The 19,046-nt window shown below is 43.9% G+C and overlaps 1 protein-coding gene across 1 annotated transcript in view; it reads left to right on the forward strand.

The window, feature by feature from the left end:
- Nucleotides 1-16,742, forward strand: part of LOC126336415 (allergen Cr-PI-like) — a 43,392-nt gene extending 26,650 nt beyond the window's left edge. The window contains exons 5-10 of the mRNA XM_050000106.1: nucleotides 403-710; nucleotides 793-948; nucleotides 8,724-8,888; nucleotides 8,976-9,104; nucleotides 9,194-9,506; nucleotides 16,015-16,742. Coding sequence (XP_049856063.1) covers nucleotides 403-710; nucleotides 793-948; nucleotides 8,724-8,888; nucleotides 8,976-9,104; nucleotides 9,194-9,506; nucleotides 16,015-16,418 — 1,475 coding nt within the window. The 3' untranslated portion in view covers nucleotides 16,419-16,742. The remainder of the gene's footprint in view (nucleotides 1-402; nucleotides 711-792; nucleotides 949-8,723; nucleotides 8,889-8,975; nucleotides 9,105-9,193; nucleotides 9,507-16,014) is intronic.
- The last annotated feature ends 2,304 nt before the right edge of the window (nucleotides 16,743-19,046 follow it).

The following is a 19,046-nucleotide window of genomic DNA, read 5'->3' on the forward strand; positions in this document are numbered from 1 at the left end:
GGACAAATAATTTTTTTGCAATAAACTAGTCTGTTATAGGGAGCATTAGTTTCCTTTCATAGTTTGATGGATAACATCATTAATAAGGTCGTGTGAAGTTCGGTGTCCAAATTTTCATCTTTAATTGCGCCATCACTAGCGATTTTCACTTAATAAGACGTTATCTGTTGTGCAGTCTAGTTTCATTTGAAATACATGATCATATGGGGACCTTTCCATCCCTGAAGGTTATCGGGGATAAGTTCAGCTAGCATCTCAAAATGTCATAAAAATGCTAAGGCTTGCAATTACTTTCCGTTTTTCTTTTTTCTGCTTACAGTGCCTTACTTGTGTACCTATCGTGACAAAGAATATTGCTAAATGAAATTATAAACACTTTTTAATTTGAGATCATGCACACAGGCCTGGATACTAAAGAAGATGCCCCGTACATCATCGAAGCCAACTACACGGGCTGGATGGAGGCTCGGGACACGGAATCCGTGCTGTCATACTTCCGGGAAGATGTTGGGCTCGCTGCGTACTGGGCTTTCTTCGGGTACAAGTTCCCCTTCTGGGTAAGCACCACAGGGAGCTCCCAGCCCATGCTGCAGCATCGGGGTCGGCTCTTCTACATCCTGATCCGGAACCTTCTGGCTCGCTACGACATGGAGAGGTACTCCAGAGCCATGCCACCCGTGTGGCCGGTCGAACTGTGGGAGCCCGTTGAGGTGATTAACAAGTCCTGCATGAAGTAAATACGTAACAATTCCTTCAGAGCGATGAATGAGGTGGATATGGTTCTTGTTACAGGGCTACGATCCGGAGATCAGGCACCAAAGTGGACACGAGTTTCCAGCCCGCCCGGAGGGTCTCAAGCCGAGAAGTACTGACGTATTGTCCATGGAAGACCTCATGGACTGGGAGAGGAGAATTCGCGACGGCGTTGCAATGTCAATTTTCCTGGACGTAAGTACCCAGCAGCAGTAGCTGCGAGCTACTTAAATCAATATGTTACATAGATAACGTCCAGTTTTGTGGCGCTATGAAGCTTTTTAACGAGATACGAATAATGAACATTAATAGCTGTAATAGTATAGTGACGAAAATAAGTTATATAATTCACACTCCTGCATATGGCGAGCACATCGCATTAATTACTAGCGCAACACAAAATAATATAGTGATGTAAATAAAATCGCAGCACCAGGAAGGAGCTGTGTGACATAAACGAAGGATGGTAGGCGTGTTTGCACACCTGAAATATGATTGTTGGATGTGAGGTCCGCCAGTTATACAACACACCTTTTTCTCTCACTACCCAAACATGTTTCGTGCACCACTGTGCTATCATCAGTGGGTTTACGTTTTTATTTATTCGGCAACGTGGACATTTTTCTTAAATGATTATAAAATTATGTGCGTCTTTAGTTCAGACAATAGATGCACATAATTTTATAATCATTTAAGAAAAATGTCCACGTTGCAGAATAAATAAAATCTTAAACCCACTGATGATAGCACAGTGGTGCCGAAACATGTTTGGATAGTGAGAGAAAACGGTGTTTTGCATAACTGGTGGACCTCACGTACAACAATTTTAACTGAAAACACGGCCAACACAAGGAGCTGCAAATAAAAATGGTGAATGATGATGGCTGCCCAAATTTCGCACCAGTCGCTAAGAGTGGCGCCAGTAGGGCTAATATGAGGCCGCAAATCAGGTTTGATTTAAATCCACACTACAACGTTCGTGAGCGTTGGTGACCTTTGAGATCAGACGTGACGAGCTGATGTTAGTTAAGAATGCCTTTAAAGTGGCCAAGGCGGCATTATTGATTTCTCACTGATTTTGGACGACGTCGTGTAACAGGGCTACGAGAAGCTGTCCGTTCCTTCTGTGACACTGCAAAAAGACTTGGCAGGAATGTGGCCAATGTGCACGATTGCTGGCAGCGCATGTCACGAGAATGTACAGACGTCAGAAGATCGGAGTCCAGGCGGCCACGTGGCACTAGCGTATGGCTCTGTCGCAACAGACTGCACTTGCAGCAGCAATATGAGCAGTAGCTGGCACCACAGTGACACAACGGACTGTTACAAATCGATTACTTTAATGACAGGTCCAAGGCATATACCTTGTAGTGTGCATTCCACTGACCCCAAACCATCGCAATCTGCGGCTTCAATGGTGTCAAGCGAGGGCTCATCGGAAGCCAGTGGGGCGGGGGGATCTGTTGTGTTTTCTGATCAAAGCTGTTTCTGGCTCGGTGCCAGTTACGGCTGTGTGTTGGTTAGAAGTAGAGCAGTTGAGGGTCTGCAGCCAACCTGTCTGCGAGATAGAAAAAACTGGACCTGTGGCAGAAGTTATCGTCTGGTTTGAGATTTCTTATGACAGCAGGAGCCCACTCCTGGTTGTCCCAATTGTGCGTCTGTCTGGTGATTCGACCTGTTATCCTTTCGTTCATGAACAGCATTCTGGGGGCTGTTTTCCAACAGGATAGCGCTCGTCCACATACCGCTATTGTAACCCAACATGCTCTACACAGTGTCGACATGTTGCCTTTGACTGCTCGTCCACCAGATCTGTCTGATATGGGACATCATTGGACGACAACTCCAGCGTCATTCTCAAGCTGCATTAATTGTTCCCGTATTGACCGACCAAGTGTAACAGGACTGAAACTCTATCCCACAAACTGAAGTCCGACACCTGAACAAGAAAATCCGTGCACATTTGCTTGTTTACATTCAACATTCAGTCCGATATATCGGTTATTAATGAGCAAGCATTTCGCATTTGTAATGATTTATGTCACACTTATATTAGCCAGTGATCTTTCACTGTTAATCACTTAAATATGTTACCTAGACAAATTTATTCCCGAAATTTCATTACTCTACATTAATTATTTTTTGGTGTTGCAATTTTTATTGCTGCCAGCGTATTTTGAAAACTGTGCAAATGAATAGGCATCTAACACCTCCTGGATCGCATTCCACGGGCAGCTAATTTTTGCCTCGTCTTCTCTGCGTGTAGCTCGTTTCCTTTCATGCTGTCCAGCGTAAGAGGTCAGTAACCATCCTCCAGAGTTTGCCCACTATTTTTTAAGAAACTGAAGTTCTTTCTTTAGAGAAGAGCAACAACAGCTATGACACGAGATTCCTAGCCCTATGCACACGGGAGATATATCAGACGAAAGATTGTTTTTAATGGGATGTTCCCTGATAAATGTTCGCCCTATATTTCTTAACGTTCGAAAATGAAATAACAGATCTTACTGCTAAAACTGTGCAGTATCTCTACATGGCATCCGGCTGTCGCAAACAGTGTTACTCAAAGACTATCAGTCGCTGCTAATCCAACCAGTGATCCATCACAGTGATCGGGCTTCAAGTCGGATGTCGGCGCGACTACATGGTGTTGTTTGGCACGCAAGACAGCGAGCTGTTTAAAGCCTGTTATAAACGTTTTTATTGAGCATGTATAGATAAATGTGGCAACTTGGACAAAAATTTAAAACACACACACACACACACACACACACACACACACACACACACACACACATACACAGAGAGAGAGAGAGGGGGGGGGGGGGGGAGAATGGGAGAGAGAGAGTGTGTGTGAGTGAGAGATACGAAAATAGAATTTTAGGCCATTCTAAAATTTATAATAAAAATAAATAAATTCAAAAAAGTAACTGAAACAGTACAACACCTGAATGTGGCTGACTAGTCTGCGGAATAAAAAGGATCGGTCAACATATGCACTTCTCAAACGTAAGTCCAGACTATGCAATATTTTGAATGCCTCGGCATACCAGCCTCGTCATTCAATTAAGTAGATGACAAATTCGTATTTAAATTTTGCTCAATTAAAATGTGGCCTGCAGAGATTAGTACTTCACAGACACCACAGACTGAATGATCCTGAATGTGTGAATGGACGGTGTCATATTAAGAGGTGGGTAAGAGTTACTTCATCTCGTCAGTGGCTGTTACGAAGTACACCCTGGCCGGACACGTTGTTTCACCGACAGAGCTTTTATTTTCCCTAACCAGCTATTCCTCCATTCAGAGTTGCATGACTTTCCGATTCAACAGCAAAATGACACGCTGCAGAGAGTGGCGCATTGGGGCACGTTATATTCCCCTTAGGACATCTTTGCTGCTTTGCCCGCTTGCTCCTTTCTTCAGATTTGCAAGTGTTTTGGATCCCATCAGAATGACACTGTTTCCATCCTGTTGAAGAAGCCGCGACTTCGCGACTTTTTCTCCACTTGGTACATATCTTGTAATGCCGGTAGCGCACTAAGGGAATTATAGGAGATGAGAAAAGTTTGGCTTTGAAAACTCCTTGTCTGCTCCATTGTCTTAAGGACGGTACGTATCTCTACAACAAACAGGCTGTATTCACTGAAAAGGCAAAGATTATGGGAACGGTACGAGGACACTAAGAAACATGTAAGCGTGTCTATACTGTTCAGTCGACACAAATGATATCTGTCTAAAATGGGATAAACCAAAGATTTAAAGGTTGCAGCTGGAGTGATTTCTCTTTTAAAATCTGTCAAATCTAAAGGACTTCCGGTCCGCGTCAGAAATTGGAAAGCTCCTCAAACGTTAAGTGAAACTTTAAAATCAACCGCACTCTTCTCTAAAAGGCAGAGATCCGAGCAGATGCCATAGGGTTCAGTAATTAGAAAGACTATCCACTGCCCTTTAGTGGGATACGAACGGTATGGTATGCAGGCGTCTGTGGATCGGATATTGTCATACAACATCGTCGCACAGTGGGCAGTCGGCTTCTGATGTTACGCGGTGGATCACCAGCATCATAGTAGATGCCTGGTATAGAACTGGCTGTAAAGACCCCGGTGGACAACCTAATTTCTTCATTGTGCACAATATTCAACATTTTTAAATAGGAGGGTCTCGCTAACCCATACACCGTGCACCCGCAAGTCAAGCCAATGTAGCACATAGACTCTGGAAACCGGGAACACACAGGTTCGGTCTGCTTCCAACGAAATATGGATAACACATTTTGAAACATTTAGTGCTTTTAGGGACTGTGCTTACACGATCCTTTGGTATCACAATAAGTTACACTGAAAATCAAATGTGGGACACACAAACATCACCATTTCTTTGAATTTGAGAATAGTATCCCTTATCTTCAACACAGGAAAGTTAAAAGGAGACACGAGCAGTTAAAAGGATACAAACAGACTTCAATGATGAAGAATTAAAACATATCTTATCCGCCCGTTCCTCTAAACATTTTTATCAGCGTCAACTGAGTCTTTGTTACTGTAAGGCTGGAAGAGGAATAAAAGACGGCAATGTCGTCCACAAACAAAAACATTGGACTGGACTTTTCACTTTCGATGTTCTACAATTAAATACAGTCACGCTTGCTACACTATTTTGAGAGTCGCCATACTCTTGCTCGAAGCAGTCAATGACAAGAAGTCGCTTTAAATAACGTGGGCATAGCAAGATCCGTTTAGAGGAGGAGGAGATGTCCTCGAAAGGCCCATTCATATAGCTGTCCGAAGATATTATGAATACAAGTAAAATGTTAGCTTTCTAGGTGTGAAATAGTACATATGCCTGGTAGGAAGTCAGGCGGCAGTGTCATAGTTCTTCAGTTGGCCGCAAACTCCCGCTCTCTAAAATTTCTCAGTAAAAATGTCAATGTCGTGTGACTAGGGCCTCCCGTCGGGTAGACCGTTCACCGGGTGCAAGTCTTCCGATTTGACGCCACTCCGGCGATTTGTGCGTCGATGCGGATGAAATGATGATGATTAGGACAACACAAAACCCAGTTCCTGAGTGGATAAAATCTCCAACCCAGCTGGGAATCGAGCCCAAGCCCTGATGATTGACATTCTGTCACGCTGACCACTCAATTTCTCAGTAGTGTGTGTCGATAAAAGAACAGCTTCTTCCATCCAACGATTCCCGTTTGATTTGTTGTAGTACTCGCGTGTCGATCGAACCTACTGGTAACAAATTTAGCAGCTCACCACTGAATTCCTTCGATGTTTTCCTACAATCCGATCTACCGATATACGTGGCGCAGTGGCTAGCCCATTGCGCTCACTTTCGGGAGGACGATGGTTGATCTCCGTGTCAGGCCATCCTGGTTTTGGTTCTCTGTGACTTCTCTCAACCACTTGACGCAAATGCCAGCATGGTTCATTTGAAAATGCATGGCCGATTTCCTTCCCCGTTCTTACACATTCGGAGCGTCAACTCCGTTTGCAACCACACCATTGTTGACGGGACGTTGAACTCCAGTCTTCCTTTTAATCCGACCTGGTGGGTATCTCAAACATTCGAGCAGGATATTTTCAGATGTCAGTGCCCCACAGGTCGTAAGAAAGGTCTGCGTAACTCTTTGGTACAAAGTGACCAGCTGTCGAGTAAACAGCATCTACAATGCCTCCATTCGTACCATGAATTCTGACTGTTGATACACTACTGTCTGGCACATTTTGTGACAGACGATGTAATCTATATCATTATGAGTCAAATTTATCGATTTTATTTTATCTTATACTATTGATTTTATATAGTCTAGTATGATGTTGTAAATGCTTTTATGAACCCGGTGATGGATCTAAACTTGTTGTTCAAGAAAGAAATTTTATAGCAGCTCTTGGCAGTAATAATGTTCTTCACTCAAGGAGTACTCAAGCCTTTATAGATGAGCTACATTTATCTATAATCGTTCCAATAAACCGAACTCGACCACTCACATTCCCTACAACCGACCTTACGTGCTTATTGCAATTTCAAGTCGCTTTCCAACTTTGTGCTTTAATATTTGATAGACCTGTCCATGAAAGCAATACATCAGTAATACTGTATTCGAACATGACATGATCTGGCCGTTGTGGCCGAGCGGTTCTAGGCGCTTCAGTCTCGACCGTCACGGTCGCAGATTCGAATCTTGCCTGGGTCATGGATGTGTGTGATGTCCTTAGATTAGTTAGGTTTAAGTAGTTCTAAGTGCAGGGGACTGATGACCTCAGATGTTAAGTCCCATACTGCTGAGAGCCATTTGAACCATTTGAACATTACATGCTTGATTTTCCTACTCAAAGGTATTAACTTACATTATTCCACATTTAGAGCAAGGTGTCATTCAGTCTTTAAGGGAGTCGCAGGCCTCAGTTTATCCACTCGTAGACCAGTCTGGTATGGTAATAGAAGATAGCAAAAGAGAAGCTGAATTTTTAAATTTCGCGTTCAAAAAATAATTCACGCAGTAGGATGGTACAGAGATATCAGTCTGCTGCTGAGGAAATCAGGTTCGCCGAACCATTCGTAGCCAGCTAATGACGGCTGAGGTTCGTCAGGTGCTCACCGTTTTGCACGACACAGAGGTCACTTGAGGCTTATCGAATGCCACGGACGTGGCGAACCTAAGCCCCTGAAGTTCAAATTCCTGACAAGTTGTAAAATTATAAGTTTCCCGTGCTTTTCATAATCTACCTTCGGTGATCGCCGGGATAGTAGACAACAACGATTTGGGAGACAATCTGTGCAGACATCTTCGATTGTTTGCAGATGACGCTGTCGTTTATCGACTAATAAAGTCATCAGAAGATCAAAAGAAATTGCAAAACGATTTAGAAAAGATATCTGAATGGTGCAAAAAGTGGTAGTTGACCCTAAATAACGAAAAGTGTGAGTTCATCCAAATGAGTGCCAAAAGGAACTCGTTACATTTAGGTTACACGATGAATCAGTCTAGTCTAAAAGCCGTAAATTCAACGAAATACCTAGGTGTTACAATTACGAACAGCTTAAATTGGAAGGAACACATAGAAAATGTTGTGGTAAACGCTAGCCAAAGACTGCGTTTTATTGGCAGGACACTTAGAAAATGTAACAGACCTACCAAGGAGACTGCCTACACTACGCATGTCCGTTCTCTTTTAGAATACTGCTTCGCGGTGTGGGATCCTTACCAGATAGGACTGATGGAGTACCTCGAAAAAGTTAAAAAAAAAGGTAGCACGTTTTGTATTATCGCGAAATATGGGAGAGAGCGTCATAGAAATGATAGAGGATTTGGGCTGGACATCATTAATAGAAAGGCGTTTTTCGTTGCGACGGATTCTTGTCACAAAATTTCAATCACCAACTTTCTCCTCCAAATGCGAAAATATTTTTTTGGCACTAACCTACAGAGGGAAGAACACGATAAAGTAAGGGAAATCAGAGCTCGTACGGAACGATATAGGTGTTCATTCTTTTCTCGCGCTATACGGGATTGGAAAAATAGAGAATTGTGAAGGTGGTTCGATGAACCCTCTGCCAGGAAGTTAAATGTGGTTTGCAGAGTATCCACGTAGATGCAGATGTCGAAGAGAAATTTTGGAATCTGAATCATCCAGTACTAAAAGTTAGGGATAAAGAAAGTATGCAAAGACTGAAAGGTTCAGAGGCGATTACGTTAAACTATTTCAAAACATGGACCCTTCAGTGACTGAGAGATAATTACAACAAGTGAGATCAGTCCTGTAACACATTTTGCAACGTATTAGTACTTAATCTTAAGAAGGAACATCAAGATATAGGGTAGTGAATAACTTTACGTCCTCACAATCAGCCGTTATGTTACTTTATTTACAATTTTCCGTAAATTAGTTTGTATCATATTGCTATTTGGATGGGAGACGGCTAAAACTGTTTCACCTGGTCTGTTTTCTTTTTATTACTAGGATAAAGTACAAATCCAGCAACTGAATGAAGAGAACGCAATGAAAATGATTTCTCTCATGCTCAAAGGCGGCGAAGATTCGCCGAATAGAAAATACTATGGTTCCGTATACTATGGGCTGTTCACCATTTTCGGGCATCTGATGGATCCGTATCATAAATATGGAGTAAGTTAACCGGTATATTACAATGACAATGAAGATTCTCATTCCCAAAGTGTGAATGGACTAACGAGGGTTCTCAACTTGTTGCAGATGACGCCAACCGCTCTCGAGGTTCCGGAAACGATGACGAGGGACCCACTGTTCTACAGAGTCTTGAAGCGCATGTGGAAGGTAATGGACGGGTACAAGAATACTTTGCCACCATATCACAAGGAGGACGTAAGTTGCTAACCCATTCCGTTTAACCGAATGTATAAAACGATGTCTAGTAAACGGGAGAATAAGAGAAACTGTTCCTACTTTTGTAGCTGATGGTACCCGGCGTAAAGATTGAGAGCATGAAGATGGACAAACTCATGACGTATTTTGACGACTTCGATATTCACGTCGATAACGCAATCGACGTGCAGAAGATCGAGGATGCTGGCAAGGTGAACGTGGTTGCGCGCCAACACAGGCTCAACCACAAACCGTTCACGTGTCTATTGAAGATCAGCAGCGAGAAAGAGATGAATGCCGTGGTGCGCCTATTCCTGGGACCGGGTGACGGCTCCGGCAAGATCTGGACGGGTGACAACATGAGGCACCACTTCTACCTGCTGGACGCCTTCGAGGTGAAGCGTAAGTGTCCGCTTTCTTTTGGACCAGTTTTGATCATTTGTTACTTTGTGCGATTTGTTTTCTTCTATATTCGTTCCTTACTCTTGGTTTTCCTTCACTCCTTTTGATTACGAGTACGGTAACTTGTTTACGAATTCCACTATTATACAAATGGCTCTGAGCACTATGGGACCAAACATCTGTGGTCATCAGTCCCCTTGATCCTAGAACTATTTAAACCTAACTAACCTAAGGACATCACACACATCCATGCCCGAGGCAGGACTCGAACCTGCGACCGTAGCGGTCACGCGGTTCCAGACTGAAGCACCTAGAACCGCATGGCCACAACGGCCGGGCCACTATTATACACCTCAGAAATGACTGCTGTCTGGTGCTCATTACATAATGGCGAGACAGTCTGTGAAATATGTCTGCATTTGGATATTGTGTTTGGCTTTGTAGTGTCTGCACGTGCAAACACTGCTTCATTCAGACTCGTAGTGGTGAGGAGCCGTATTGGTTATCTTTGCTCTTGACTATGTTACAAGGATGACTAAAACAGTACATCAGTAAGTCCGACATTATCGCTTGCAAATCACTCTTATAAAAGAGGATTCTTCTGAGTTATTTTATTTTAATGCTTCAGTTGCCTCAGGCGTTTTATGCCTTTATGTCTGCCGAAGGAGTCTGTATGTTTCTATTTTCTGCTGTTTATTTCCCAACCAAGTTAGCCGCATAATAAGTTTTGTTGGCTTTCTATTCTTATTTATACTCTGTTGGTTCCGTTTAAAGACCTTTCATTCATGTAGTAAAGGCTTCATAGGTGTAAAATGAAACTGTCTGAATAAAACAGGTGACTTATAGTATCACGTGAATTGTCTCCTCAAAAAGATGGCGATGTTTTTTTTCAAAATTCTGATTCACTTAAAGCCATCGAAGAGACAACTATATCACAAACTTGCGTGTTCTCTATTTCCTCCAACAACGACAATCCATAAACTGCTCAGATACTCTTGAATCTATACGTTACCATGACCGCAATACTTGGTGTTCACCTTTAATTAATGACTTCAGGAGATCCCATGAGAGAACAAAACTGGGGCTTGCAGAAGACGCTGATGACCTTGTCGATGATTTTTGATGGATCATCGGTCCTCTTTTCTGCCAATCTCTTCATCTCAGAGTAGCAGCTACACTCTATTTCCCCAATTTTTTGTTGGATCTATACCAACTATTAGTAATCTCTTTGCCTCTGCTAATCTGCTGCTTATATCCTCCTTGTTTCGTTCGTCATTTGTTATTTTGCTTTCAAGGTAAAAGAATTTCTTCATTTCGTCTCCTTCGTTACATTCATTTTCTTTGGTTGCTTGCAATCGACATTCTCTGCTCGCTAGACTATTCGTTCCATTCGAGACGTCCTATAATTTCTCGTCACTTTCAGTGACGATAGTAATGTCATCAGTGAATCGGTGATGTCCTGAATATTACTCTCACTCCTGCACCTTCCTTTTGTTTCCTTCATGCTTTCGTCTATGTACAAGTTGACCAATACAGTATAAAGACTGTATCCCGCTGCTACACCCTTTCTAACCCGTGGACTCCCTTCTTGGTCTTTCGTTCTTATACTTCCCTTTAGGTTCTGTAGACGAGCTGCAAAATGTATAAAGCCATTACCAATGGCTATAAATATTTAACAAGGGCGAAATTTCCCTAATTATCACTGGTTATGTGTCAACAGATCGTTGTCTTCGAGATATTACGTAATGTTCTAACACATTACAAGTTCCAAAACAATCCTGAAATCGTTGTCACTGATATGGGTCTGTAATGTAACGGATTATTTCCATTCACTTTCTTGAGTATTTTTGTGACTTGTGCAACTTTTAAGATTTTTGGTATGGCTATGCATTAAATAGATATGGCTGTTTATAATCGGTATATTCTTTTATACACCATGTAAGTCTACAACGTCGTACGTTTCCGAAAAGAAACAAAATTCGGAAAATGCTGTTGCCCAGTAATGCGTCTATGTCAGGGGCTCACATAATGAACACGAATGCATAATCTCTAAACTGGACGGTGTAGGTAGAAATTGCGTCTTGACGCTTTCAATCGAACACACGTCCGATTAAGACAGTGGAAGTACTTTTTTGATATTTTTCGTAATGCTATCATGTGACACCTCCCACAATCGAATGAAGTACAGACCGTGATCATGCACTCAGTCCGCGGTCTGACTGGGCATGTTACTTCAATGATTCGGACTGTACACATCTCGTCGCAATTGTTCCACGATGTTAACGATTGCAGAGAGGGTCTATATAATTTCCGCGTATTTTGAGGCTGGTCGAAATTTTGATGGGGCTCGTCAAATGTACGCTACTCTGTTTCCCGATAAGAATGTTCCGTCTGCAAAGACGGTTCGCAGTATCGTCCACCTGTTTACTGAAACGGGTATTGTTAAACCTAGAGAGAGAGAAAGTCCGGCCATGGCTTATGACAAACAAAAATAACACAGTGAATGTTTTAGTTGCGGTTGCTGCAAATCCTCACATTAGTTCTCTGCAAATTGTGCGAGGTTATGGAATTTCGCAAAGAAGTGTCCTATGCATACTGCATACACAAATGGCATCCATTTCATTTATCGCTGCATGAAGAACTGCGTGGTGACGATTTTCACAGTCACCTGAAGTTCTGCAGTAGGACTCTGGAATAAACGGGAATCAACGATAACTTCGTTTCACAGATACTTTTCCCCGATGAATCAAATTTTACGAATCGTGGTCATGTGGACCGACATAATACCCATTATTGGTCAGTGGAGAATCCCCACTGGGTAAGACAAGTTGAACTTCAACGTCCATGGAGTGTCAACGTTTAGTGTGGTGTTTCAGGTACGCTGGTAACTGGCCAGTACTTCATACGAGGTAATCTCATGGGTCAAATGTACAGCGTCATTGTGGATAATGTGTTACCCATTTGACGACGTTCCACTTCAAACAAAAATGGATACACGGTTTCAATACGATGGATGCCCAGCGCATTATTCACCACTAGCTGGAGGACTTTCGAATCGAAACTATCCAGGTCGATGGATTGGACGTTGCGCACACGTTCACCCGAGATTGATTTCCGCCGATTTTTTCCTGTGGAGAAATCGAGCACCCCAAGATAGTGAGGGGCAAGGGGACTCACAGTAACCTAGCACCCCGAGATAGTGAGAGGTAAGAGGCTCACAGTACTCAAGCACCCCGAGATAGTGAGAGGCAAGGGGACTCACAGTAACCAAACACCCCGAGATAGTGAGAGGTAAGGGACTCACAGTACTCAAGCACCCTGAGATAGTGAGAGGCAAGGGGACTCACAGTATCCAGCACCCCGAGATGGTGAGAGGCAAGAGGGTTCACCAAAATCAAGCACCCCAAAGGGAACACAATACAACTACATCCACGTCGTTCTTCGTGGATAATGCTAAATGTAGTATAAGAGTGCATTGCGGGAGAGTAGATGGTGTCACATAATAGCATTTTCCCAAATATCAAATAGCGTACTTTGATTTTCGTAATCGGATGTGTATTTTCGTGAGATATTACCGTTTCGGAACAATTGTCATCGCATATGCATGTGTGCCAATTATACGGCCATCTATCATGAAACGAAAGAAATATTTTATACAAGGGTTACAAATTTTTTCACGGATAATCCAAATCTGTCCGCAGCTCGTGGTCTCGCGGTAGCGTTCTCGTTTCCCGAGCACGGGCTTCCGGGTTCGATTTCCGACGTGGTCAGGGATTTTCACCTGCCTCGAGATGACTAGGTGTTATTGTGTCGTATTCACGATCATCATTCATCCTCATTGCGGTCGGAGGAAGGCAACGGCAAACTACCTCCACTAGGACCTTGCCTAATATGGCAGCGCAGGTGTCCCGCATCGTTCCACTACGCTTTGTCAAGGAGTGGGGGACGTCACCACCAATCCAAATCTGGAGTAAAAAATAGGGGTTCTTATTTATGATTTCAAAGTCACCACCCCTCTCAGCTTCTCTCTTCGAGGTGATCACCGTTTATTAACACACTTTTTTTTAATCCGATGCCTATATCGCCATATATTCCGACAAACAGCTTTAAATGCCTCACCCTGTATGTATGGCGTTTCCGTAAGAGCATGCAAAAATGTAGCACGACGTAGAGAATGCTCCACTGAACAATTTGACGTAGGGAACCTGGGGTCACGCAACTTTATGAGATATGGAAGTAAACCTGTATACCGTTTTGTCTAGTATTACTGTTTTCCAGCTTACTTACAACTAACATAAGTACAGTATTACACATATTGTGCTGTTTATTTACATGCACATTCTTTATTTCCTGCAAGGAAACAAGGTACATTCTTTATTTCCTGATTCAGGTTTTGTTTACTTTACTTTTCCATGAGGTGGCTCCGTTCAATCGTATTTACAATGTCTCATTACGGAACGTTCTATGAATCACAGATCCATTCCACATGACGGTTCACGACCTCACCCCATTTTGTATGTCCGCAACCATCTTGTTGCTGTATGTCCTGGTCGCTGTATTGGAAAGGGAGGTCCTATTGCATGGCCCACAAGATCACATGATCTGAATCTCCTTGATTCTTGCCTATGGGCATACCTGAAGTTAGTTGTGTATGAGTCTCCAGTGGATGTGGACATAGAATTACACTCCTGGAAATTGAAATAAGAACACCGTGAATTCATTGTCCCAGGAAGGGGAAACTTTATTGACACATTCCTGGGGTCAGATACATCACATGATCACACTGACAGAACCACAGGCACATAGACACAGACAACAGAGCATGCACAAGTCGGCACTAGTACAGTGTATATCCACCTTTCACAGCAATGCAGGCTGCTATTCTCCCATGGAGACGATCGTAGAGATGCTGGATGTAGTCCTGTGGAACGGCTTGCCATGCCATTTCACCTGGCGCCTCAGTTGGACCAGCGTTCGTGCTGGACGTGAAGACCGCGTGAGACGACGCTTCATCTAGTCCCAAACATGCTCAATGGGGGACAGATACGGAGATCTTGCTGGCCAGGGTAGTTGACTTACACCTTCTAGAGCACGTTGGGTGGCACGGGATACATGCGGACGTGCATTGTCCTGTTGGAACAGCAAGTTCCCTTGCCGGTCTAGGAATGGTAGAACGATTGGTTCGATGACGGTTTGGATGTACCGTGCACTATTCAGTGTCCCCTCGACGATCACCAGAGGTGTACGGCCAGTGTAGGAGATCGCTCCCCACACCAAGTTGCCGGGTGTTGGCCCTGTGTGCCTCGGTCGTATGCAGTCCTGATTGTGGCGCTCACCTGCACGGCGCCAAACACGCATACGACCATCATTGGCACCAAGGCAGAAGCGACTCTCATCGCTGAAGACGACACGTCTCCATTCGTCCCTCCATTCACGCCTGTCGCGACACCACTGGAGGCAGGCTGCACGATGTTGGGGCGTGAGCGGAAGACGGTCTAACGGTGTGCGGGACCGTAGCCCAGCTTCATGGAGACGGTTGCGAATGGTCCTCGCCGATACCCCAGGAGCAACAGTTTCACTAATTTGCTGGGAAGTGGCGGTGCGGTCCCCTACGGCACTGCGTAGGATCCTACGGTCTTGGCGTGCATCCGTGCGTCGCTGCTGTCCGGTCCCAGGTCGACGGGCACGTGCACCTTCCGCCGACTACTGGCGACAACATCGATGTACTGTGGAGACCTCACGCCCCACGTGTTGAGCAATTCGGCGGTACGTCCACCCGGCCTCCCGCATGCCCACTATACGCCCTCGCTCAAAGTCCGTCAACTGCACATACGGCTCACGTCCACGCTGTCGCGGCATGGTACCAGTGTTAAAGACTGCGATGGAGCTCCGTATGCCACGGCAAACTGGCTGACACTGACGGCGGCGGTGCACAAATGCTGCGCAGCTAGCGCCATTCGAAGGCCAACACCGCGGTTCCTGGTGTGTCCGCTGTGCCGTGCGTGTGATCATTGCTTGTACAGCCCTCTCGCAGTGTCCGGAGTAAGTATGGTGGTGGGTCTGACACACCGGTGTCAATGTGTTCTTTTTTCCATTTCCAGGAGTGTAGTTGCTACAATTATAGCTACCTGTGATGCGATTCGAAACATACCAAGGATATTTGACAGGATGCATCAGAGTCTTGTTCGCCGAAGTCATGCATGCATTGAAGTGTGTGGCAGTCAGTTTCAGCACTTTTGTAAGATAGGGGACAGATGGTACGTTCATTGTGTCAATGATGGTATGTGAAGTGAAGTGTAACTAATGTAAATAAAAAAGTACCTCTTTAATCCCCCCTGGCGTGTCCCAACCCAGGTTCCCTACCTCAAATTGTTCAGTGGACCATCCCCTATGTCCTCTTAAATTTTTGCACGCTCTTACGGAAAAACACTATTGCGTGTGTTGACTCGTACCTTCATGTGCTGTTAGTGAGTGTTTCGGCTCCAATCCGATCATTCTTTGTCGACAGTGAATAGTGGTGAGAACAGTATCGTGCGCAACTCGCGCCAAATGTTCCTCGTTGCGGAAGAGGCAATGGGCTTCCGCCAGATGCTGAAGAAAGTGGAGGCGTCGCTGAAAGGCGGGGAGAAGCTGTCGCCAGGGGCAGACAAGGAGAAGTACGACGGCTTCCCCCACCGCCTGCTGCTGCCGCAGGGCCGCCGCAACGGCCTGCCGGTCACGCTCGTCGCCGTCGTGACCGACTCCAAGGGCAACGGCTGGGAGGGCCAGAGGATCACCGACCACCGAGACCCCTTCTTCCCCATGGACCGGAGGCTCTTCATGTGGGAGCTCGAGACCGTGCCGAACGCGCACGTAGAGCACGCGAATATCTTCCATCGCAGCATGAAGGAGCTCAATGTCTCCGAGGAATGAGGTTCGCTGCCGTGTCCAGCTTCACCGAACTCCAACATCAGACAGTGAGGTATCAAAGTATTGCCCGACTGTTGTGATTGTGGAACACCGGACACCGTTTGTATTCCGTAATAGTATGGCCAGAGGCGATTAATGAACTTGCCTCTCAGTCGTGTCGTATTGGCAGACATTCATTAGAATTGATTACAGATGGTTATTTGGGTGTCCCTGCAAGATTGTTTTGTAACTTTTTTAAAAAAATAAAATTTTTCAACTTACCGACTGCAGATAGTAAGACTGCTCGTGTTTGTACTCTTAATGAAAAATAAAACTAATTGTTGTTAATTTTGTGTAATTTTGTTACTGTTTTTGCTGCATATTGCCAAAGAGATAGAGCTGTTTGAACTTCCACTATACGCCTTAATGACACTCGCCCTACAAATATACCTTCTCTAAATATTTCTTTTCAAACAAAAAGCTCTATTCATGGAGTAAATACTAAATTTTGAAACAACAATGTTCAAATACTTACTTATTGCATTCTGGCTACATTCTCTCCTATAAATCTAAAGAAACCCGTACATAATGTAAACGTATAACGCAGAAAAATCTCTACATCGACCCACCAGGTTAGCCGAGGGCGCAAATGCATTGCTTCCTGGACTTGGATAAGCACGCCGGCCCTGGAGGATTAACGACGAGATGTGGTTTTTAGGCGGTTTTCCACATCCCACTAGGTGAATACCGAGCTGGTCACCATGTCCCGTCTCAGTTACACGACTCGCAGCCATTTGAAAACTTTCGCACTATTTCATGGCTTACACTACACACAAACATTAAGTTTAAAAAGTAACAGTTCATTAATTTTTTCATAAATTAAATAACTTCTACAGTTCCATACACCTGTAACTATGGTTTGTATGCTGTACAAAAGTCATCGAAGAGTCTCTCTTACTTAGGAAGAGAAGTGTACCTATAGCAACAAATGGAGCCAGTAGTATGTGAAAATATGATGAAATTTCACATGTAAAAAATGTGTTTTGTTACGTTTTTGAGCTTCCACTGCTATGAGTATGAATCCTGAATCCTTCCTGGTCATTTTGTTAAAGTTTTATGAATTTATTTGTAAAATTATAGACAGCGGAAATTAAAATGTCCTGTGGTGCCTTTCCTGCTCCAAGTCGGCCCCCCTACCCCCCTTAAAGTCGTTAAGATAGTAACTGCAGATTTTATTCAATTGCAATCTTTCATTTATAAATTTCTACGTTACATTCGCAATTGCCAAGTGATAGGAAACTTCGACCATTCGATTCATGTATATATTCATATTGTATACTGTAGACTCAGCAGTATTTGACTTGTAATGTGGCAACTACGTATCCCAGCCCCTAGGCGACGAAACGAGCCAAAACTTTTAATATTTCAACTTTGAGTCTGAGGGTACGTAGTTGAGGGCCATCACCTCATATTCCTTAATCAATAATGTTCATATCTGGGGAGTTTGGTGGACAACAGAAGTGCTTAAGTTCAGGGAGTGTTTCTGGAGGCACTCTGTAGCAAGTCTGGACATGTGGGGTGCCGCATTGCCCTGCTGGAATTGCCCACGTCCGTCGAAATGCATAATGGATATGAACGTATGCAAGTGATCAGACAGGACGCCTACGTACGCGTCACCTGTCAGAGTCGTATCTAGACGCATGAGGGGTCCCATATCACTCTAACTGAACACTCCCCATACCATTACAGAGCCTCCACCCTGCTGACTTGAAGGGCCATGGATTAATGAGGTTATCTCCATACCCGTACACGTCCATCCTCCCTATACAATTTCAAACGACCATGAAACATGTTTCCAGTCATCCGAACAGTTCAATGTCGGTTTTAACGGGCCTAGGGGAGCTATAAAGCTTTGTGTCGTGTATTTATCGAGGGTACAAGGGTGGGCTTTTTGCTCCGAAAGCGGAAGAGTTGCGCTTCTGTAACGTTGAACTATTTTCTTCAGTCTTCGTTGGTCTCGCTCTTTCGGGCCGTAGCGATGTGCGAGATTTGATGTTTTACCAGACTGCTGATATTTAAGGTACACTCGCCATATGGTCGTGCGGGAAAATCCCCACGTCATGGTTACCTCGGAAATGCTGTGTCCCTTCGCCAGTGCGCCGACTATAAGACCACGTTCAAATTCATTTAAATCTTGAAAACCTGTAATTTTAGTAGCAGTAACCGATATAATAAATGCGCTAGACTCTTTTCTTATATAGACATTGCCCACCGCAGCACCGCCGTATTTTACTTGTTTACACATTTCAGTACGCATTTGAGTATGCATGCCTATACCAGTTTGTTTGGCGCTTCAGATAACGACTCTTGTAGTTTAGAAGTTACTTGAGGGCATAACTATTTCAAAAATTGGAATGGACAGCAACACATTTTCTGGATATTACAGTTTAGCTTTAATTAACTTTATACGGACTTCATAGACAGGTTGTTTCCAATACAAATAAACGTGAATTACACTTAAAGAATTCTCTACGAAAATTTAAAAATTAATAGTTTTTGTCATTTCTGGAGTATTTGTCATTAGGGTATTCTATCTAACGTTTGATTTTGGCCGCTGTTCCTTTACTTCTACAGCACTTGTTAGCATGTTTA

Source organism: Schistocerca gregaria, chromosome 2, assembly GCF_023897955.1.
Source record: "Schistocerca gregaria isolate iqSchGreg1 chromosome 2, iqSchGreg1.2, whole genome shotgun sequence".
In the NCBI taxonomy this organism is placed as follows: domain Eukaryota; kingdom Metazoa; phylum Arthropoda; class Insecta; order Orthoptera; family Acrididae; genus Schistocerca; species Schistocerca gregaria.